The 21,778-nt window shown below is 34.4% G+C and overlaps 1 protein-coding gene across 1 annotated transcript in view; it reads left to right on the plus strand.

The window, feature by feature from the left end:
- PPP4R4 (protein phosphatase 4 regulatory subunit 4) overlaps positions 1-19,016 on the plus strand; it is a gene marked incomplete at its 3' end in the record, with an annotated part of 38,939 nt that extends 19,923 nt beyond the window's left edge. Inside the window, exons 10-23 of the mRNA XM_082283913.1 lie at positions 1,339-1,416; positions 2,803-2,886; positions 4,088-4,270; positions 4,999-5,104; positions 5,837-5,984; positions 8,505-8,649; positions 9,536-9,577; positions 9,669-9,743; positions 11,678-11,753; positions 12,160-12,240; positions 12,566-12,659; positions 13,100-13,170; positions 13,951-14,086; positions 18,992-19,016. Coding sequence (XP_082140039.1) covers positions 1,339-1,416; positions 2,803-2,886; positions 4,088-4,270; positions 4,999-5,104; positions 5,837-5,984; positions 8,505-8,649; positions 9,536-9,577; positions 9,669-9,743; positions 11,678-11,753; positions 12,160-12,240; positions 12,566-12,659; positions 13,100-13,170; positions 13,951-14,086; positions 18,992-19,016 — 1,344 coding nt within the window. The remainder of the gene's footprint in view (positions 1-1,338; positions 1,417-2,802; positions 2,887-4,087; positions 4,271-4,998; positions 5,105-5,836; positions 5,985-8,504; positions 8,650-9,535; positions 9,578-9,668; positions 9,744-11,677; positions 11,754-12,159; positions 12,241-12,565; positions 12,660-13,099; positions 13,171-13,950; positions 14,087-18,991) is intronic.
- Positions 19,017-21,778: the final 2,762 nt, after the last annotated feature.

Raw genomic sequence — 21,778 nt, forward strand, 5'->3', positions numbered from 1 at the left:
TTAATATGAAAGTACTTGGAAATTTATGCAGATGTAACAGCATATGTATTCTTATATTTCTTTTCAGCTTATATATGTTCTACTTTATTATTTTCATAAAATTGAAAAAAAAGTATAAATGCATAGGTAGTATTAGCTATATGGAGTCAATTCCAGAAATTAAAATACACTCTCCTAAATACAGAAACCAATATAGAGAAATCTTCAATGTTTTCATATTCTCTTACTGAGAATCCTTGTGTTTCAGTCCTTGAGCTCAGCTTTGATCCCATTTTGTTGCTGAGGAGATTGGTAAATTTGCTGAAAATATTTAAATGACTAGTAGAGGAAAAAATGGCATTATTTCCACCATTGTAAGAAAGATGTATGGATTTCCAGTTCTCATTACCTGTTGATGCCTTATTTTAGTGAATGATAATCCAGCATAATTGTTGAAATTGTAAAATGAGCATTTAATTCTACATAATATTTTGGTTTAGCTATATAACACTATTAAGGTACTGCCTGAATATAAGGAAAGTATTTTAGCTCATTTTAAAAAACCTGTAAAATTATGCCTTGGTCTAAATGTACATTTAGTTCTTGTTGGTTTAATTTTAATAGCATAACTAGGCAACCACGTGACAGACAGAAATGAGTAATTTATGGCATTCCCTGTTAGGTGGATTACTTTTCAAAAAAGAAAAGTCCTTGTAGCCATTTCGTTAAAGCTTCATCTTGATTGGTAGTAAGCTCTTATTTTCACTTGGCTTAAAAAAACATTAAAAAACATCATCTAAATATTCCTTGTGGCAAAAAAATCTCATTCCTCAAGTTTGTGTTATTCTTGCTATAAAATCCTTTTAATAACATGGAGATGGACTACTAGTGTTTCTTAAAAATTTACATGAGACTTATGAATCACATAAGTCACAGTCAAAAACCTAAAGAAGTGAGGAGTGAAGACTTCAGATGGAAGGTTGGGGAAGCTTAAAATCCAGCACTGGCTAAGAAAAATTTTTATGTTCATCTTTTGTAAATTATATGGCAGGCTGACTCTCAACTCTCCTAATTTACAACATTTGAATATTCCCCTAGAAATTTCTAGCCTGGCAGTGCAGCCTTAAACAGTTTTGGTAAATGTGAAATAGACTTAATTCTAAAAGCATGTGTCATAGATAATAGACCTGTTTCTTGAACATATTTTTAATGTGATCAGTGGGAAAGTACACAACTTTAGGAAGCTGATATTAAACAATTTTTTCTGTGTCTCTTCATGCTTGCTGTAAAGTAAGTAAGTGGTGGTATGCCATAGAACTAAAGAATGTTTCACCTTGCCATCTTACTGTCATTTTTTAGGTTGCTAAGCTTTTAAATTCTGATGTGTATACAATACATAAAGAACTGGTTACGCTATTACAGGATGAGTCACTGGAGGTAATACACTTTTATTGAAACTTCTTTTTGCTTATTACATCAAGGCAGATTATCTTCATATTTAATAACTCTTCAGTAACACAGTAGAGTAGCAATTTGAAATGATTAATAGCTTTTACTTCTAGTACACAGATACCACATAAAGATGCCAGCCTTCTGTGAATAAAAAAAGAGGAAAATAGGAAGGTGTTTGAATTTAGTAAACCCACACTAAATTTATTATCTTTTAAAAATACTAATTCTAAATAGTTTTAATTGCTGTAATATTTATTACCTTACAAACTCTAAAAAGCTTTGGGTTTGGTACTATATTAAAATAATAGTTGGGAATTGATCGGATTCAAGGTCTTTTGCTTGGTTTTATTTTTATTGTCCAATTGAAGAGGAGATGAAGAAGTTGTGTATGGTTCAGAGATCAAGATTTACAGAAAGAGTTTTGATCCAAGGATACCTGTATAGAACATGAATCAGTTATATCACAGTTAACATAGTGAAACTTTTTTGGCTGGAAAAAAGAGACATATTTGTGCTCGAGACAAAATCACCATTTCCTCTGATACCAGTTACTCCAGTAGTTGATGTTTCTTGTTTTCTATGAGGATCTTTGGATATGGCATGGAAAAATTAGTTTTATATTCAGGTGCTCTTTTTTCATTCAGTACCTTTTGTTAGGTGTTTTCAGGAAAATTAATAGTATTTGTAGAACATATAGTTTATGAAATTCTGACCCATATTGGAAGATTTCTCGAGTTGAACACCTGAAGGTTGAGACTTAGAAACATCTGGTGACCTTGAAAAATTCCTTGTTTTGATCTCTGTATGTTTATATGAATAGTAACAAATATATTGAGCTTTATCTTATATACCACCTCAGTCTGAATTGGTACAAAAATATACAGTTATGTACTTTTCTAGTCAAGTTAAAGTCTCACAATATTTGAAAGTAGGGTTCGTCTATTACTATAGGCTATATATTGTATTTTGTCTATCAACTGCATCTTTTCTTAACACAGGAAAAATTGCTTTTAAGATACAGCTGACAAATATAAAAAAGCATCTTTTTGTTTGTTCAGGCTCTTAACTCCTGATGAAACACAGATCTTTCTTAAGGATGAATGTTCATTTTAAAATATTATATTCTCTGGATATTTTAGAAAATTTGTCTGGTCACATAAATAAAAACTGAGACCTGTAATGCTTATATTACTTACTACATTAAAATATCAGTTTTAAATCCCAGTCCTCATCAATGCAACTAATCTCCTTTTTTTTTTCAACATGAGAGAGCAATAACTTAAAAGGTATCAGCAGGGATATGTTGGTGAGAGTTAAAAATGGAGTTGAGTTCATTTACAGACCTCTTTCATGCAACCTTTCTTTAAATAGGTGTTAGATGCCCTAGTAGGTCACCTTCCTGAAATCCTTGAACTAATGACTAATGGAGGAGAAAACAGTGGATCAGAAAGCAAGGTGGGTATTCCCATGTGTTTTTTTAAATTTTCTTTCTAAGTGAAGGTAGTAGCAAATTTCAGACAAATTTTGAAGGAAAATGCTTTCATGATTAGTTTCTGCTTTGGAGAGATACGAAGTTTCTGTTCGTTTTTGGCTTTGTTTTGTTTTGTTGGTTTTTTTTTGGTTTTTTGTTCAGTTTTTTTGGTGGGTTTTTTTGGGTTTTTTGGTTGGTTTTTTGGGGGGTTTTTGTTGTTTGTTGTTGTTTTGCTGTTCGGGGTTTTTTGATTGTTGACTTCATAAACTTTAACATTAAAAAAAGTTTTGGAAAGATTAGAGTTAAAAAAATGAACAGTTACACATCTTCTTTTTCTGATTAACCACAGTTAAGTGAAAACAAAATTTGGTTTCATGTTAAGGGAATGATAGCTAATACCTATTTTAAATCTTTTTCATATTAGTGTGTCAGTTGCTCATGGGTGCCATTTTCAGGCTTCTGCTAGAAGGAAATCTATTTCCTGAAGTAAAGACACTGAATTAAGAGATCTGTACTCAGCTCCCAACTTTTCTAATTTAATTCTATGTGGCTCTGGAGGACTCCTCACCTCTAAGATGGAACAGAAAAGATGCTGGTTTTGAGCAGACTTCCTAAATGTGTGGATAAATTGAGATATTGCAGCAGTATATTGTATGGACAGAAGTTGACAGCGTAATTTAAAAACTCGAATTTGTCAGATGTTTACAGCTGTAAATATATATAACATGAAGCAAATGCAATGTTGGGTGTGGCAGTCTGTTTCATTTTTCTTAGTGCTAAAGGGAATTTAGCTTGGCTACTATAAATTCTTTGCCTCCTACTGAGAAAAGGTGTATAATTCCTACTAAAATTAATTCCTACTAAAACTAATTAGGGGATTGAGAACAATAACTGCAAAGACTAAGAGAATAAAAGGGAAATGGGATTCGTTTGGTTTGAGAAAGAGAATACTGAGGAGAGTTGGCATAATAGTCTTAATATCTGTAAAAGGGTATTACAAAGAGAACGGTGTTTAATTTTCCTTTGTCAGGAGAAGGGGTTGGAGATGAAAGTGTATTTAGTAGGTACTGGAATAGCTTTTGGATTAGTCTTCCCATCTTGTATTGTTGTGATATGCTTTTTAAGCATAGTGACAAGACACGCAGCTCGAAAATGTAAAGTTAATGTTTATCTTTCTGTTTCTAGTTACTCTCTATTCCTGACTTGATTCCTGCATTAACAACAGCAGAACAGAGAGCAGCGACTTCTTTAAAATGGAGAACGCATGAGAAGTTACTACAAAAATATGCATGTCTCCCTCATATCATATCCAGTGATCAGATCTATTACCGTTTTCTTCACAGAATGTTGACAATCATTTTGACAAATGTGAGCCCACCTGCTGCTTTCTCATTTGCTTTTATTTGTTTATGCGAGTTAGAGCGATGACCACTGGATATTTCCTATGTGTAGTACTTCCTGTGTTACATTAAAGTACTGTCCTTTTCATATGGTATATCAAGCTGTGGGATTTTTTCTATGAGAATTTTCACTGAAAATTGCCCCCATTTGAGGAGCAAAATTTGGATTGACAGTTTTCCTCCTATCCAAGACTTCTTTCCTTTCCTTCTCTTCATCATCAGTTAGTTTCTAGTTAAATCAAAGCCTTTTCCTCTGACATATGCCTTCTTTTTCCTGATTTCATACATTACATTGTGTTTATTCTTTATGAAAGAACACTGTATTCCTAAAAGAAATTATCATTTAGAGCTATTAGGCTGAAATTTTACTGAGTTAATTCAAGAATAAAACTGTTGTAAGAAAAGATGTAAGTTTTATTTCTAACACCTGAAATACAGAAGGTGCCTTGCAAACATGAAATATTTTAAGGTGCTTATAAAATAGTTGAATTGACAAGTTGGGCAGAAGGAATAAAGAAGTAGGTGTCTCATGAATTGGCCAAACTTCATAAATCTCCTTTACATTATGACAATTATTTCAAAATTTACAAAGTTAGGCTACTTTTTAGCTATTTTTTTCTAATTCTAGAATTGTTATATGTTTTTAGTCATATTCTTTCAGATATGTTTAATTGTGTTCCCTTTATTTCTTTCAAGAATGTCCTGCCAGTCCAAAAAGCAGCTGCTCGGACTCTCTGCGTTTATTTGCGCTACAATCGCAAACAAGAACAGAGACATGAGGTTATTCAGAAACTGATCGAACGTAAGATGATTTTTCCTCCATTACCTAGAAATGAAAGTTAGTTTTGACTGAAGATCTATTTATAGTTACATTTATTCAGTGTAATTTCCTTCCATCTTTGGAGGGATTGCTCTTGGAAGACATTCAGTTGGTCATATTATCACCAGCAAAACATACTGTGCATATATGTAAGGGGATTGGGGAAGAGGCAATGCAGGAAACTGATAATATGCCGAGACCCCTCCAACCCTACTTCTTGTACCCAGAATTACTAAGCAGCAGTATGCAAAGCAGAGTTCCTCTGTAGAAGTAAAATTCTCTAGAGCCTTCAGCATAAGAAATGCTGAATAAACCTCAGAAATTAATTTATTAATCAGTCACCTTAAGTTGACGCTTTGGTGTATGCTATGTGTTTTAAAGATAGTTGAGAAGTTTTAACAGTTCCCATTAACATTACGTAATGTTTACACAGTAATTTTGATACTCCTGTGACGTGGTTTGAAAGGCATAGAGGTCTTTGTTTACACAGTAGTTAGTTCACTTGCTATTTTTGCTTTTTCAAGTGCTCACTGACAGAATTAATTGAATTCAGAATGTTAGTTTTTTACTAAAAGAAGGAACTGAGATAGGCTGAGAAGTTGTGCCTTTTGATGCCCGTGATTATCATCTTCAGGTCAAAGGTCAACCTGTGAAATGTTTTCTATCTGACATTGAAAGCTTGACAGATAGTATCTGCAAATTTTTATTTTTCAGAACTGGGCCAAGGAAAAAGTTACTGGAACAGACTTCGATTTTTAGATACTTGTGAATTCATTATGGAACTGTTTTCAAAATCATTCTTCTGTAAATACTTCTTTTTACCTGTGCTTGAACTTACACATGACCCAGTGGCAAATGTCAGGTATGAAGAATTTGTAGCAGTGTACAGGAAAAAAAGCTTTAAATAATATATTAAGAAATACTGTTAGAAGTTTTATGTTTTGCTTAAATAGTGGGATTTGAGTAAAAAGATAAAGACCCTTCAGAACAACCAGTATTAAAGATGTAGGGGAGTGTGGGAATGATGCTAGAAAATCCCAGAAGCAGGTCAGTTCTGAGTGTTTGAGAGACTAATCAAAAGTGTCGTGGTTTGGGAGTGAAGGGAGCAATGAGGCAGAGGAGCGAGCAATAGATGGAAAGAAATGCACCACATCTACATGTCTGTTAAATACCTCCAGGGATGGTGACTCTGTGCAGCATTAATATTAGATGTTCAGATATGTTAACGATGACAACATGAATGATTCACATCAGAAATGAGATTTAAAGCGTAAACTACAGGTGTGCACTCAGGAAGCTTCACTACATACTGTTTATTACCAAGTGAAACTTAAAGTAGACACTGTGTTTAGTATAACTACCACATCTCAACTAAGCAGGATCCTAAAAATTAAGCCATTTTGTACATACAGACTAACATTCATGTCTCATGTCATTAAATTAAGAGGATTATATTAAAACAATAAACTAAATTTGTATATAATCTGAAGTAGCTTATTGCTTGTAACAAATATTTTAATTAAAAGCTCTATTGTTACAATATTAAAATTTAATGGAAACTTGAACTAACTTGCAATCCTTTAGCTGACATTAAAATTAATTCTGTCATAATTATTTTCTGGATTGTTCTTGTACAAAAGAAATGCACAGTCTCCAGTGGAGTGAAGTTCACCGGTTAGACTTTATTTTTAGCTGATGGTTTTAAAACATCTTTAGGGAGATACTGTTCTGGATTTCTACAGTGTGGTGTAACTCTTTGTAATGGGAAATTATGATAATTAAAGTCTTTTGAAGGTGTAAAAATGGTAGGATGAATTCATATGAGAAAGTTTTTTGGAATGTTTATAATCACAGAGTTACTATGTCTGGCAAAGGATTGTCTTTGATCCAAAGCCAGTTGACTCTGAGTTCAACAGAGAATATATCCATGTATTGTTCTTGGTGTTTCTTTTAATCTATTTCTGTAGATTAAAACTAGTCATTATTACATGCTATTACAGTCTGATCAAGGAATTTTTATTTGCTCAATTGCATGAAACATTTTTAATTTAATTTGCAGAGTATTTCAGTGTTAATGAAATAAAAAGCAATGAGCACATTTTTTATATAAACAGTTTAGAAACAATATCTTGGAATCAAGGGAATGAACCACAAAATTGTTTAGGTTGGAAAAGACCTTTAAGATCATCAAGTCCGACCATTAGCCTAAGACTTAAGTAAACCACTAAACCATGTCCCTAAGCACCACATCTGCATGTCTGTTAAATACCTCCAGGGATGGTGACTCCACCACTGCCCTGGGCAGCCTTTTCCAGTGCTTGACAAACCTTCTGGTCAAGAACTTGTTCCTGAATCCAATCTGAGTCCCCCTTAAGACCATTTCCTCTTGTCCTATTGCTTATTATTTGGGGGAAGAGACCAACCCCAACAATACAACCTTTCAGGTGGTTGTAGAGAGTGATAAGGTCTCCCCTGAGCCTCCTTTTCTTCAGGCTAATCACCACTCAGCTCCCTCAGCCACTTCTCATCAGACTTATGCTCCACACCCTTCCCCAGCTCTGTTGCCCTTCTCTGGACACACTCCAGCCCCTCAATGTCTTTCTTATTGTGAGGGTCCCAGAACTGGACATGAGATTCAGTGTGTAGGGGTACAGGGGGACAATCCCTGCCCTGGTCCTGCTGGCCACACTGTTGTTGACACAGAATCCCAGGATGGCATTGGCCTTCTGGCCACCTGGGCACAGCTGGCTCATGTTCAGCCACTGTTGACCAGCACCCCAGCTCCTTTTCCATCAGGAAGCTTTTCAGCCACTCTGCCCCCAGCCTGTAGTGGTGTGGGGTTGTTGTGACCCAAGTGCAGGACCTGGTGCTTGGCCTTGTTGAACAGCACAAGCAGGGGCAGCCTCCAGACATAAACAGGAAGAATAAGGAAGGGGAAAGAAGGGCTTTCTTTTCTTCTTTTTAGTCTATCTGATACATTTTCATCCTTGCAGTTGTATGGAATTGCAGTAACATGATTTGTGGTGAGACTTGGGCTCCTTTGTACTGATGGACAAGACTTCCACGATATTTAGGTAACTGATAAAGTTAAGTGTGCAGATCACTTGGAAAATCCAGAGGTCTCCTTATTTTTCTAGATTAAAAAAAACCCAAAGCAAACCAAAGACATGTTTATGGACTGTAGTTATGATCTGTAGAGATGTTTTTGAAAACAGTATGTCTGGAAACAACACATAAGCAACAATCACTTCTGAAAAATAAGACCACCTAATTTATTTATTTTGTGTCAAATGCTAGCATGAATACATTGAGAATTAATAATAAATATTAAACATCTGCATCAAAAAGTGAATATTTAGGTGGTTTGGGGATTTTTTTGTAGAATGAAGCTATGCTGTTTGTTGCCAAAAGTTAAATCTACTCTGAAGATTCCCACTGATAAACATTTACTTCAGCAGTTGGAATTATGTATAAGGAAACTTCTGTGTCAAGAGAAAGACAAGGATGTCCTGACTATTGTAAAAAGAGTAAGCATCTTTCCTTTTCAGCAGCATTTTATCTCGGGGTTATCATTGAAATTTAAGATTATTAAAGTTATGCTTTCTGTTGATTTTCTCCATGTAAGAACAGGAGTTTAAAAAATTCTATTGTCTGTTATGTAATTTTGAACAATTAAAAGATAATGTAGTATAGTATATTCTGTGAAATTTAGTAGTGTTGATGTTTCCTTGGTTATTTCCTTGGTTAATTATAGTGCAGTTATTTTCTATTGATTAAAATTCAGGATTTTAGTCCAATGACCATTTATAAAAAAAATAGTGAATGACCAGAGAATGGATTAAATGTTGATTCTAGTAAAACTGATCAGGTCTGTGAGATAGAGATATCTTGTTAATCTATATATTTTACAATATACAGACAAAGCATTTGCAGGATTGTAAGATGTTACAAATGTGTTTTTAAGGTGAATATTCAAAAAAGTACATCTTTAAGGAATGTCTGTGCTCAGTCTCAAACTTAGAAACCATGACGTGAAATAGTTCAAGTAGGTGGCTTCCTTACAGGGCCAGTCTGCAGGAGAGACTGGGTGAACACCTGTGTGGAACCTTGTGAGTTACACACAGATTCCTGAGTTGCTTTTTTCAGTCCTGGTTCCTAAGCCTGTGCTGTAGCTATTCTTGCTTTGGTGCTTCCTTGAGTGTATTTTGAGTTCTGTGTAGATAGTCCGTGAGTCTCTTCATTCTGTGAGTCTCAGCAGGGCTCTGAGAATACCCTCTGACACTTTTTAACTGCATTTGTAGCACAAAAATAAAGGCTTAGGCTTCAAATATTTAGGAAGAAAAGGCAATTTTTTACTTCAAAGTGTGGCATGCCAATGCGTAATAATAAATAATGTTTTAATTTTCTTTATAGACAGTGTTAGAATTGGACAGAATGGAGATCTCTGTAGATGCTGTAAGTATTTAGTAACTTTAATACTTAGGAACTACTTTTAGTTTCCATATTCATGTAGTGATTTTTTATTTTTATTGATTTTATTTTGAAGTTTCAGAAAATATTTTATGAAAATGATTTATTGGATCAAGAAAAAGAGACAAAAGAACAACTCCTTTTGGAAATGGTATATTTTATCAGTACACTGTCATTATTTTAAAATAGTTTGTAGCTAAATATTGATGAGGCAATAATTTTAAGGTAGGGGAAATGCATATTTTGGAGAGACCTGATAGGTTCATAATCTGTGTGTGGTTTCATTCTACACTTTATAATAGGGTTAAGTCCTTCAAAGTAACACGTAACTTTTTTCTTTACTACCTAAATTTTGCTGTATCAATTAGAAAGGCAAACTTGACTTTCTTGAGAAATACCATGTATAATGTAATACACTCATCAATGAAACACCTCAGAATTCACATACAGCTTCTCTAGGCAAAGAAATTAATGTCATAACTTCTTTTGTCCCAAGGAAGCCGAAGAATGCTCTGTGTTACAGCCTTTCCTGTTACCCAGGAAAAAGAGAAAAGCAAAAGCTGCAGTAGGCACTTCAGCACACAGCTTACATCTTCACCACATACTGCATCTCCACAAAGCCTAAGTTAGACCACTGCAGTCCTCCGTTCTGCTGCCTCCCCTCCAGCCTGAGGTGGGAGAAGCTGAGCAGCTGATAGGACTCAGAAGATCCTGATATTGTTAACATGCTTCCTCTGACTTGTAGTAAATGAACTTCTTTGTAGTGAACTAGAACAGATTCAAGAGTGTCCCAAAAATGTCATTGTTTCCTATGTTTGTGGTCTGCTTTGATGTCAGTAGCTATTGCAGGTCAGTATGAGCAAATATTCCTGACCCACAGACTTCCTGCCACTTCCCAGTGTCTCGAGCCAATGGTTCAGCTTTGTTCTCAGGATCTGCATATTCACATTCAAAGTCTTAAACTTAGCCCTAGTAGTCTCCAGGTGGATACAATTAATGCTTTTGTATGAAAGCATTTGACTGGTGCAAAATAGCCCCCAGTGTGCTCTGTGTTACTGTGTATTGTATGATGACATCAATTTTTACCCTGTTTCTACAGCTATACTTTAGAAGAGCACCTGAATTTTTATGATACAGGCCACTGATATGTGCAACCCTTCTCTATCACAAAGGCCTCAATAAGCATTGTTTGTGAGAGGCATGTGTTTGGGGAACCTGAGATGGACACTGTAAATTGTGCCATGTTGCAGTCCCAGGGAGATGAAGAGCCATTCACCCCACTTAAATGTGTCTGACTGCTAAAGATTTTAATACTGGATATGTTAATAAATGTCCTTAATTTTAGTAGCTGACTTTGTAGAAACTATTTTCCAGCAAACCTGACCTGAATCAATTACCTCTTTCTTTTCTTAATTGGGTAGCAATTAGAACTACATGAAAAAAATAGAACAATTATGGTTCACTTAACACTTATTATGAAAATGGTACAGAAAATAAGATAATATTATATAGTTTTTTGAAGCTGGAGTGATACGTATTCACCACATGGAAGATACTTTTGGGCTAGGTAGTATTACAGAAGAGCAAATAAATTCCATGAACCTGAACAATTTTACATAGTTGACTTTTTTTTGCATAAAGATTTATCAACTGTAGATGTTAATTTTAGATCTTTATAAAGTTTGAGTATATCTGACACACCTTAACATTTAAGAAAACATTTTCATTGAATTGTATGAAATAAAAATATTGCCCACTCTGTTCTCAGAGTATCTGTGTAACCGAAAATTTTTACATTGCCAGCTGCCAATTTCTGTACCTTTTTAAATATAAAAAACCCCAAAAGCCAGACATAGTTTTAATAATAAGTTATGGATGTGAACTTCAACTCTGAGCTTTCTCCAGACTGCAGCTTTTAAATGAGATACGTACCCTGATTTCATTCTGTACTATTTAATTGGTTCTCTGGATTTTCACCAGAGGTTGTACTACTAGCAGGAGAGAGTAGAAACGAACTGTTATTTGGAAACACAATTTATTTACTTTAACCTGAGTAATATCTAAGAAAATTATTCATTCTTTTAGGAACAATTAGAAAAGGAGAAGCAGAAAAATGAAGGAAGATCTACAAATATTAATGATAAAATGCTTGAAAAGAAGCGTAAGTTTGTTTATTTGTGTACATGTTGTTTATGCATGCTTTACTCTTCTACAAAGGTAGTAGAGAAAGGTGCAGGAAAAGAAACACTTTATACAATAGAGTTTTAGAAATTGGAAATAAAATTTGTTTCTATATATTTCTGAAGTTATTTATGAAAACTGGCCTCATATATATTATATATATATATATTTTGACTTTATTAAAATACATTACAGTTTTAGTTCTGTTTTTTTTTCATTTTGGGATATAGTATAAGTACTTGCCTGTGGTGTTTGTGAAGTGCCAGTAGCACTGGATTAGATATTATTACTCTTTGCTCCAGGACTATGATATGTTTTGTCCTCTCTTTTATATTAAGTTTTAAGAGGGAAGGGATTATACTGGACTTTTTTTTTTTTTTTTTTAGGTAGAGACAGTAAAACATCATCAGTGTTGGCAAAAAGTATCAATCTCTCTGTTTCTGGAAGTTCTTCTGGTACATCAGCAGGTAAGAGCTGTTCAAAAACTCACCTGGAACACTCACATCATCAGGTTAAACCCCAACAAAGCTGCTGTTGACATCTGTGGACCCAAGTTTCTCCTACTGCACAGAGGAAAAGATTCCTCTCCTAGAACTGAATGTATTTTCTATGCTTTTTAGCTTTGTTTTATTCTGTAGTATATAAATAATGACTTAAGGTTTATTTTTTTATTGAAGTATTCAAATCAGTTCCTTCATCTACCATAGGTTGACAGAAAAATATATTTTAAAGTATTCTTAATTATTGAGGAAATGCAATATTAATGTTAAAAAATGTTCTTTATAATTTTAGGCAAAGAAGAAAAAAAATCCAAGCTGGTTCGAAGCCAATCTTTCAGTACTCAAGTACTGCATCCAAAATACACCAACATAGACAAGTGTCCTAAGTATCTTTATAATCTTCATTCCTTACCTCATAGGCAGATGTTTGCTCTTAGACAGCTGTTATGAAATTATATGCTCATGGATCTCTGAGAGTAGTGATGTACTTACTGAATTGTGACTTATATTTTCAGCTTTGTGTTTAATTGATTAACTGAGGGAAGAAATACCATCTAAGGCATGCTGAAGCCTACAAACGGTTATGAATTCCTTTTAAGTTAATATATGTCACCTTTTATCATATATTAAAAATAATTTTCAATATGAATTGCTAAATCTAATTTTGTACATTTCTTAAAGAAATTTCAGCATAACTTTCTCATTCAATTTTTTCATATAAACTCAGAAATAACCTCTAATACTGTTAAACAGCAGGATGATACAATTGAGAGGAGTGCTTTTGGAAATAACCAACTTGGTTTTGTTTTGTTTGGTTTTTTTTTAGTAAAAGTTCTGCTACAGCATATACATCTTCAGTATCAGGAATGGGAAAGAGTTGTATGTTATCCTTTAGTGGTAAGTAGGTTATTGTATTGTATTTTACTTCAGTTTTTTTGTGTGGGTGTTGAATGTGTGGGCCCAATTAGACAGGCATACTCTAAGATGTCGTTCTCCTAAAGAAAGCAGAATAATAGATTTCCAACACGTTTGTGCATTTAAATGCTAGTCTACTAAGTGTATTTTTCAGATTCTTTTTTGTTCTTACACATTTGTTTTAATTTATGTTTAAAAATAGTAAAAACAAACTTGAGTTTGTCATGTCCTGGTTGGAATTTCAGATATCATAAAAAGGTTGGGTTCGCAGTTTTTCCCCACCTGTTTTACATGAGGAGAGTGAATATCATGTATAACTTCTACTGAATTAAGAGAGAGAAAGTACTGTTTGCAGTTCTGTCCGCTAAATTTTAAAGAATTTGGATGATTAAAGATAAGATTGAGATGAATGGCTTCCTAGAGAAACGTGTCTTTCCATCACTACCAATAGGCACTAGACAATTAAGTTACATTAAATAGGTAAATTTTAAGCAGCAAAAGATTGGCCCAAGATATCACGCTCTTTACATACATTAAATGTATTAATATTTTCTTCGAAAAAGTGCATTCCAGTTATTTAGCAGGACTTTTTCATAAAAATACTTGAAGAAATGTTAAGTTGAAACCATTCCATTACAATTTTGGATTAGTGCCATAGGAAATATGCTGCTACTGCCACAGGAGAAACAGCTCATTCTGTTTACTCTCTGTGTACTTTTTTCAACCAAAATCCTTTGTCTAAGCTGAAGCTCTTTATTTCAGATGATTCATTCCGGACTCATTCTTCTGGTAATAGTGGGAATGCTGCCTTCACTTCTAGTTCTTCTCGCAACTTATTTAACTCAGCTGACCAAAAGAACAGTGGAAATAAGGAGAGTCAGTCCCGAAAGATGAGCATGTAAGTTGTTGACAAGAGATTAAACCGAGCCTGGGGGTAACGCTTTCAAAGGAAAGAGCCGTGTAAAACTAGGCCTTTATTTATTATACTCCTGCACACAGATTTTGAAATACTAAAATAGCAGGGTAGAAATGTGATGTATGCAATTATAAGTGTTTCTAAGATGGCATTACCTTCTAATTAGTCTTTCACATTTTTCTCCTGCACACATTAGCATTCAGCTGGTACCTAAATGGGAGGGTGGAATGGGACAAAGTGAAGGTTAGTGCCTTTGATACGTACTAACTACAGTCACAGTGATTTAGCTGCCTGTAGTTGGAGAAATAGAATATAAGTATTTTTAGACTACTTAGTTTTTCATTTTCCTTCTTTTTATGTGCTTACATATATGTTTATGTATCATTATGTAACAATTTTGTGATGAATCTTGAGAATGATGATGAACTGCTACTGCTACTTGTTATTAATGCTGCCTTCTTTGCCTTACCTTAGCCATTTGAAAAACCCAAAAATTCAATGCTAGGCATCTCCCTCAGGCTGCTTTCCTTTAAACATCAGCCTGTGCTGTTCAGAATTTTGCAAGAACAAAATCAAAGATGTATTTTTTGCCCCTGTAATAAAACTGTAAGTCATAGAAAATCACTGTTACATATATTCACCCAAATCTCTGTAGGCTCTAGCAGCAAATTCCCTGCAGATTCCTTTTACACTATAACTAAATTACTGTCATGGGATTAGCTATAATATTGTGGGCTCAAACTGAGGCTTTTCTTTGCTAGCAGAGATTTGCATTCTTACCCAAGGCAGAATGGAGAAAGGAAAGGAGCCAGCTGTAGCAAGAAAGGGAGTCTGGGAAAGTAGACTTCAGTGTAATAGAAACTACATCTGGAAGCTAAGATACGAAAGAGGAGACATCTTATATTGGTTTGCCAGGTATAAAGAGGAAACAATAGTGATGGTCTGTGTTGGTAAATTAAATATCTGTATGAACGTATTTTTCCACTTCTGTATTTTCAGTTTCCTTTAAAAAACAAAATAAAACATCTCCCCAACTTTACTCAGGATTTTAAGGTAATAAAAATTACTGAATTTTAAAATAAAGCACTCAAAAACTTAACAAACAAGAAAAGAAATTCTCCGGACAGTATTAATTTAATTCCTTATGTACTTGATTTTTTTTCTGCTGAAATTTTACCATCCTCACTGTAAAAGATAAATTGTTTTGTAGAATGAACTCAAGCTTGCATAGTGACCTATTGTTTTTAAAACTGCATTTTTTTTGTAGAAAAGGTTGGAAGGTCAACTGTGAATGCAGATGGACTGTTTGTGTTAAATGATTTCACAGGAATAGTACTTTAAGGGGCCAAATCACTTTGCCCTCTGTCCTTGTCTTTGCCAGTGTCTAATGCCTTCTCTTAAAAATACCCACAGTACTTCAGACTTTTTATAGGTGATCATTAGGGGGTCACTTATTTCAAAGTGCACCATTTCAAAGTCAGCAGTTAGATCTGTAGACATGCTTGACATTTTCAGCTATCTATAAAGTAAATGGGGCATGTATCCTGAGAACATAAAATGTCATGGAGTGCTACATAGTTTCAAAAATTAGATGTGCTCAAAACCTCATTTTCTTTCACCCTAATCACTGTATGCCTCTTTTCCTCGCTTTAAAACCAGAAAATTAGTTCAAATGTTGTAAATAGTTTGAGCAATCAGTAGAAATTCCAGTTATTTGCTGTTCCACAAGGATTTGGGGAAAATTAATGGATTAATATTCACGAAGCAGTGAGGTGCAAAGGTTAGTTAGACAAATTTTTTATGTCACATAAAACTTTTCCAAATTTCAAAGGTTTTTCTATCTGTCATTTAAAGTAAAACTGATATATTTTGTTTAAATACAAAGGGACAGAAAAAGGCTCACACAGAACAGTTTGCACCTTTGTCTTCAGGCAGGAGACCGGAATGTAAGAAACACAGCTTCAAGTCTCTATGTGCTATTCCCAAATGAATACCTTAAGAGCAGAGTGTTTGAAAGTAGTATCTGATCAAACACAATGATCTGGATGCTTTTTCTGGTTCAGAAAGTCCCTGAACTGCATAGGGTCAGAAGCCAAGAGGATATACCAGGGAAAGAAAAACATTTTTGGGGAAAGAAGAGGAAGCTTAGGATGTCCTACATTCAGTTCTGAATAAGAGTTTTAATGTTCTGTGTTCTTATGGGAAAATGCATCTCTCAAGTTGGTCTAATGTCTGCTGTACTGCAGATTCAACTTCTCTTTTGTAAACTGACCCAATACTTTTTCATAAGAAAATGAAGCAACTCTATAAGAAGATATTAAGAGATACAGATACAGGAATGTTTGGTGGTAAATGCATTCAATCACAGGTATTTTTAGCTGTACTTTTTATCTTTCTTTCTTTCTTTCTTTCTTACTTTCTATTTATCTCTAACTATCAGGAAGTCAGGTGCTAATATATGCACACTAAATGAAAAAAACCAACCCAAACCAACAAAAATTTCAGTTTCAAGGAAGCATTATTTTCTAAGTTGAATGATGGAAAAAATTGATATCCAAATATATAAACAGCTGACAGAAATCACTCTGAGAGAAGAATTTGAAAACTGTACAGTGAGAGGTGCAAACGAATAGATGCTCATCAATGAGCATCACCTTTGGGGGACTCACTAAGGCAGAAAACTTGTGAGAAAATACTGATTGGGTATTTTTGTAGACGGTCTCATCATGCAGATTTGCATATGTGCTGGTTAAAATTTGCACTGACCATCTCAGTTCTGGCAAGACCTGACTTTTAGTTTGCTGGCTGTGCAACTTGAGTAAGGTAACTTCTAGTATGTTTCTTTTTCTGAGGAAATATGTGGGCAGTAACACATTTAATAATTAAAGTATTAGCAGATAAAATTAATGATTCTTAGTTTGAAGTGATATATGCTTGGACAAAATATTGATTAATTGCTTAGACCTACTATTTTCCACAAAATTGCTCTACAGAATATTGGCAAATGCTTGATTTTGACAATATAATGCAATTTGCAGGGATGAAAAATTTCTGATTTCATTTATGATAGTGCTCCAGAATTTTTCAAAACTCAGAGTTACTTTGGTGGAGAACAGAAGTCTTTTCTTAGCACACTCACACATTCAAACATTCAGTTCAAACTAAGTCATAAGTGTGTGCCAATTAAAATTTCATCTCTTTTTAAAAATAACATAAATGCAGGAAAAAAAAATTAGTAAATCATGCTCCAGGGCTCACAAGCAGGTGACAAGAAAGTATTGTTTTAGTGTAGGTGTCAGTTGCTAGGTCGTAGGTAATACTCAGGCAATAGAAAATGCAAGAATTATGCTAAAGAAGCACCCATGTAAGTTAATGGGGGAATCAGAAAAGAGATGACTACCTGCTTTAAGTACCTGATGGAATAGGAAAGAATCAGAAAGAGCACTGGTTGAGTACTTAGTCCCACAAGAGATCTTACTTAATTTGCAGAGCAGACAAGTTTTTCTGAGTTCCTGTTGAAGAGTTTCCAGTTGGATAATGAATCATCCTAGTGCAGACATTAACATAATTCATGAACACTGTGTTCTGTCAAGCAGTCCGAGCTTGTACCATTATGCTGTGTAGCTTTATTATTTCTTTTGAATGTTTTCAGCTTTATGAGATTAATTTAGATATAAGCTGTTTTGCCTGAGTTTATATTGCTGTAATGTGACTGATTTCAACATGCAATTGTTTAAAACTGTTTAGAAACTTTATAGATTCATCAATGAATATATCCACTTCATAGACAACATTTAAGTATTTTGCATCTTGCCTATAGACATGCAGATACTGCCTGATGTTATTTCACTTTGAATTAAAGCTTTCTTCAAGGATGTGTGGTACAGGTTTTCCATCTTGTAAAAAGAGGGAGTAGATTTATTTTTATGCAACAATAAACCTAAATAAATAGCAGCATTTTATAAGATGTCCACAGCTGACCTTTAAGACATCCAGTTCGGTGTGTGACCATGATGTACCAGTTATATGTTTAAGATCAGTATCTTAAAGTAATGTCTTTCATCCAGTCATATGATTGCTTAGAAAATTAAGCACAAGATGAAATAATTCTGCCGCTCTACTACACTTTGAGTTACTTACGGATTTTAATCATATTTTCATCATGACGTTTAAGATGCTGGGAGTTCTGAGTTCCAGTGGGACTGGCATATGTTTTGTGTCCCATTTCTCTAATGAAGCGAGTAGGTATCCTGACACTGATATATTACCATATAATATATGCAGTTTTTAAATATTCAGCAGTTTTACAACAGTAAAACAGAACAATATATTGTGTTATTTGTAAATGATACTGTAAAAATATTGATACAAGTTAATATTTCCACTGTGTTCTAAAAGTTATGCCCTATTCTTTGAAATATTTCTGACTGATACAAATAGTTGTTAATTGACACAGCTACAACTCTTTGAAGCTGAAAAACGGTATATTTAAAGATTAAAAAATTAAGGAATGAAAAATCCAGAGATTACCCAAATGACCTTGTGGTCAACGTGAGACCTAGAAATCAGCCTGTCGTGTGCCAGACTTCTGGCACTTTTTGTAGCCATGAGTAGACTGCTTGTACCACCTTAACCATCTCACTCAAATGGATCTCTTCAGTACCTTCTGTAGACAACTTAATGGAGAACTTCACTCTTCCTGAGAAGAATGCCCTCAGAATGCGTCCATGTGGCTTTTCCAGTGGGTGCAGTACAACAGCTAGTAATTTTCTAAGAGGACCAGCTGAGAGTTATGTTAAAATGTTGTGCACAATAGCAGTTTATTATGTTCCGCTATTTAATAATATAGTAACAATGTATTATGTGTGTTTCTTCTTTTGTATGAAGAAAAAACAGAAAATCAAACTCCTAGATCATCTATCAGAAAAATGAGGGAACCAGAGACTGGAGGAAGCAATGTTCTGGTGAGATAAGGTGGAAGCAGCAGATGGGACTCCCTAATGCCTGGACTGAATAAAATGCATTCTGCAATGTTAAAACTTAAAAATAAATCTTTCAAATAAAATTCCAAGCTGTAAAATACGTTCTGATAAGCAGTGTAATGGTTGCAGAATTCTAACATTGTAGTGAAATGATATGAAATGTAACTTCAGCTATGTGCTCTTAACTGCTGCAGCTAAAGAGAAGATTTTGTTTTCTTCAGTCATGCCTTTGTAGTTTGATTTCTTGGACTTAGAATGCACATACCCATTATTTAATTGGCTTATTTACAATCTTAGCAACTCTTAGCTCCCATATTTTAAGCAAGAAATAGAAGGAATTGCTATGAATATGAAAAAGTAATCCCACATTTTAAAGAATCTGCAAACCTAATTTAATACCAAAGTCCAGAATCATTGATCAGTCTATTAAAAAAACATAGACTTTTGAAGCATTGTGCTGTGAATTTGGAATTAATGTTTTTACAAGTCCAAAGTTATTAAAAATTCTGTGTAAGTTTCAAAGCAATGTAAAAGAAAATGTCTCCAGATTATGTAAAAAAAAAGTTTTATTTCTTAAGTTTTGTTGTATTAATACTTGTTTTAATTTTTAGTATTTCAAAATGTATTTTCACTTTAATAATTTATAATAACAAATCTAGTTTTTAATCAACTGCTATTGCAAGCTGTCATGGTTCAGTGATATCATCTGAATTTGTTTGTATTAATGCTAATGTTTCTATCAAAATTTATGTGGAAAACCATGCAATCATATTTTAAGAAGTTTAATTTATGCTAATACTTGAGAGAGAGATTATGAAGCTATTGTCAGCTTCTCTATTTCAAAATTGAGGCAGCATAAATATATTGAGATCAGAAATATATGGTTTTTAAAATTTATTGGTGTATGATAAAGATGATCTAGTCTGTGTATGCATATGCGTGTGTGGTTACTTTTTATAATGTAAAAACATGAATGATGATTTACTCAAAATAAAACCTAGGACAATGCTGTACATGCATGTTCTTGAAAAAAAAATTCTCAGGGCATCTTTTATAATTAAAATAAATAAAATCACTTACCTATGGAGGGTATTTATTTAAAATAGTGATAATGCTGGATGTATGCTGTCTTGTGTGAAGTACAAAATGTTTCTTTGGATTTAGCACTGTCTGAATTCTTAAGCTTCCTACACTGCAGTTGGATTTAGCTATATTCACTGTCTTAAGTCACAGGCATTTTTTGGGGTCTGTGGAAATATTTAATTTTTCAGTTTATTTTGCATCCTGGCATATGATCTTGTAAATCACGAATTTCTTTAAAAGCTTCTTCAAGTTTTATGATGTTTAACACTCAGTATTGATATAGGTGTGCAGATGACCGGGGCTGGCTCCTTCTGGGCTCTGCTTTTGGTTCATTAATGCAAACAGATACTCCCAGTTCCCCAGGGACAGCTGACTCAAGTGCCAGCTACAGCTGCTCACCCGTGGGCCACAGGAGACTGCTCAGTCTGTTCTTAGTCTGACCTTTGCCAGGACCAAACTCAGATCATCAGCAGCCAGCTGTAGAACAGGACTCAAAACTGTATTTGCCCTTTCGATGCCTTTACTAGAGCAATGCAGAACAACCTGTAAGTTCAGAAATTTGAAGCTCTTCCCTTCATAAGCATGTAATGAGTTCTGTAAACTGTCTTTTGTTTCTTCTTGGTTGTCATTGTCTGTCATTTTAAACTGATTAATTTATTTAATGCTGATAACACATGCTCTACCCAATAACCCTATTGTGTATTAAATTCCTTCAATGTAATCTTTAAATGCTCTGTTTAAACATTTTTTGGAGTGGACATTTTCCTTGTGCAATACCTCTGGTGTCTTGTGCATACTTTCATCAGTCCTTTACACTACAGACCTCCATCCAAACAGTTTTTTTAGGGGCCATTTCCTTCTGGATTAGTTCTGTTAAACAGCACGAATGCTTTTGAAGCCTTCAGAGCATTGTTTTTACCTGCTGGTCAGCTGTAGCTCAGGAATAACAGCTGAAGGTCAACTGTGCAGTGGAATTGGTTGGTTTTCATACAGACCAGTGGCAGGAAGGAGTGATTCTCTTTCTGGGTACATTTGTAATGCAATCTGGAGTTAGGTTCGATGCACCTTTGTAGTCTAGTCAGAGAGCAGAGCCTGCCTCCTGAGTCCTTTTGTGAGTGGCTTACACCAGTGTCTGGGCTGTTGTGGGCAGACATCAAATGGTAACTGAGATGATTTTTAGAGATTTACCAGCTTTATCGTATAACGTATCCTTTTATCTTCTCTAGCAGATGTATCTGTTTATGTGTGTTTACTGATAGACACCTGTGAAGTTCCTTTCCCAATGATTTTGAAAAGTCTCCTCCTCCCTTTTGGGCAATTGTTTAGTGAAGGTAGTATGAGCAAGCAGAATAACGCTGAGATCTGTTAGTTGCATAAAACCAGAAGTAGCTTTTTGCGTTGTTTCCTACTTTATACATAGGAGTCTGCTAATTAAAATCTATTAAATGTTAAGATCTTGTCATTCTGTTGGAAGCACTGCTCTACTTGAATAAAGGAAATTGTTGTTAGGTCATGGAAATATTTTTCTGAAACAGCTTGGCAACACCTTTTGGATTTTAGGATCCACTCTGTGAATAGATTTATTCTGGACATACTTTTTTTTCTACCA

This window comes from Coloeus monedula (genome assembly GCF_965178545.1).
Source record: "Coloeus monedula genome assembly, chromosome: 6".
Taxonomy (NCBI): domain Eukaryota; kingdom Metazoa; phylum Chordata; class Aves; order Passeriformes; family Corvidae; genus Coloeus; species Coloeus monedula.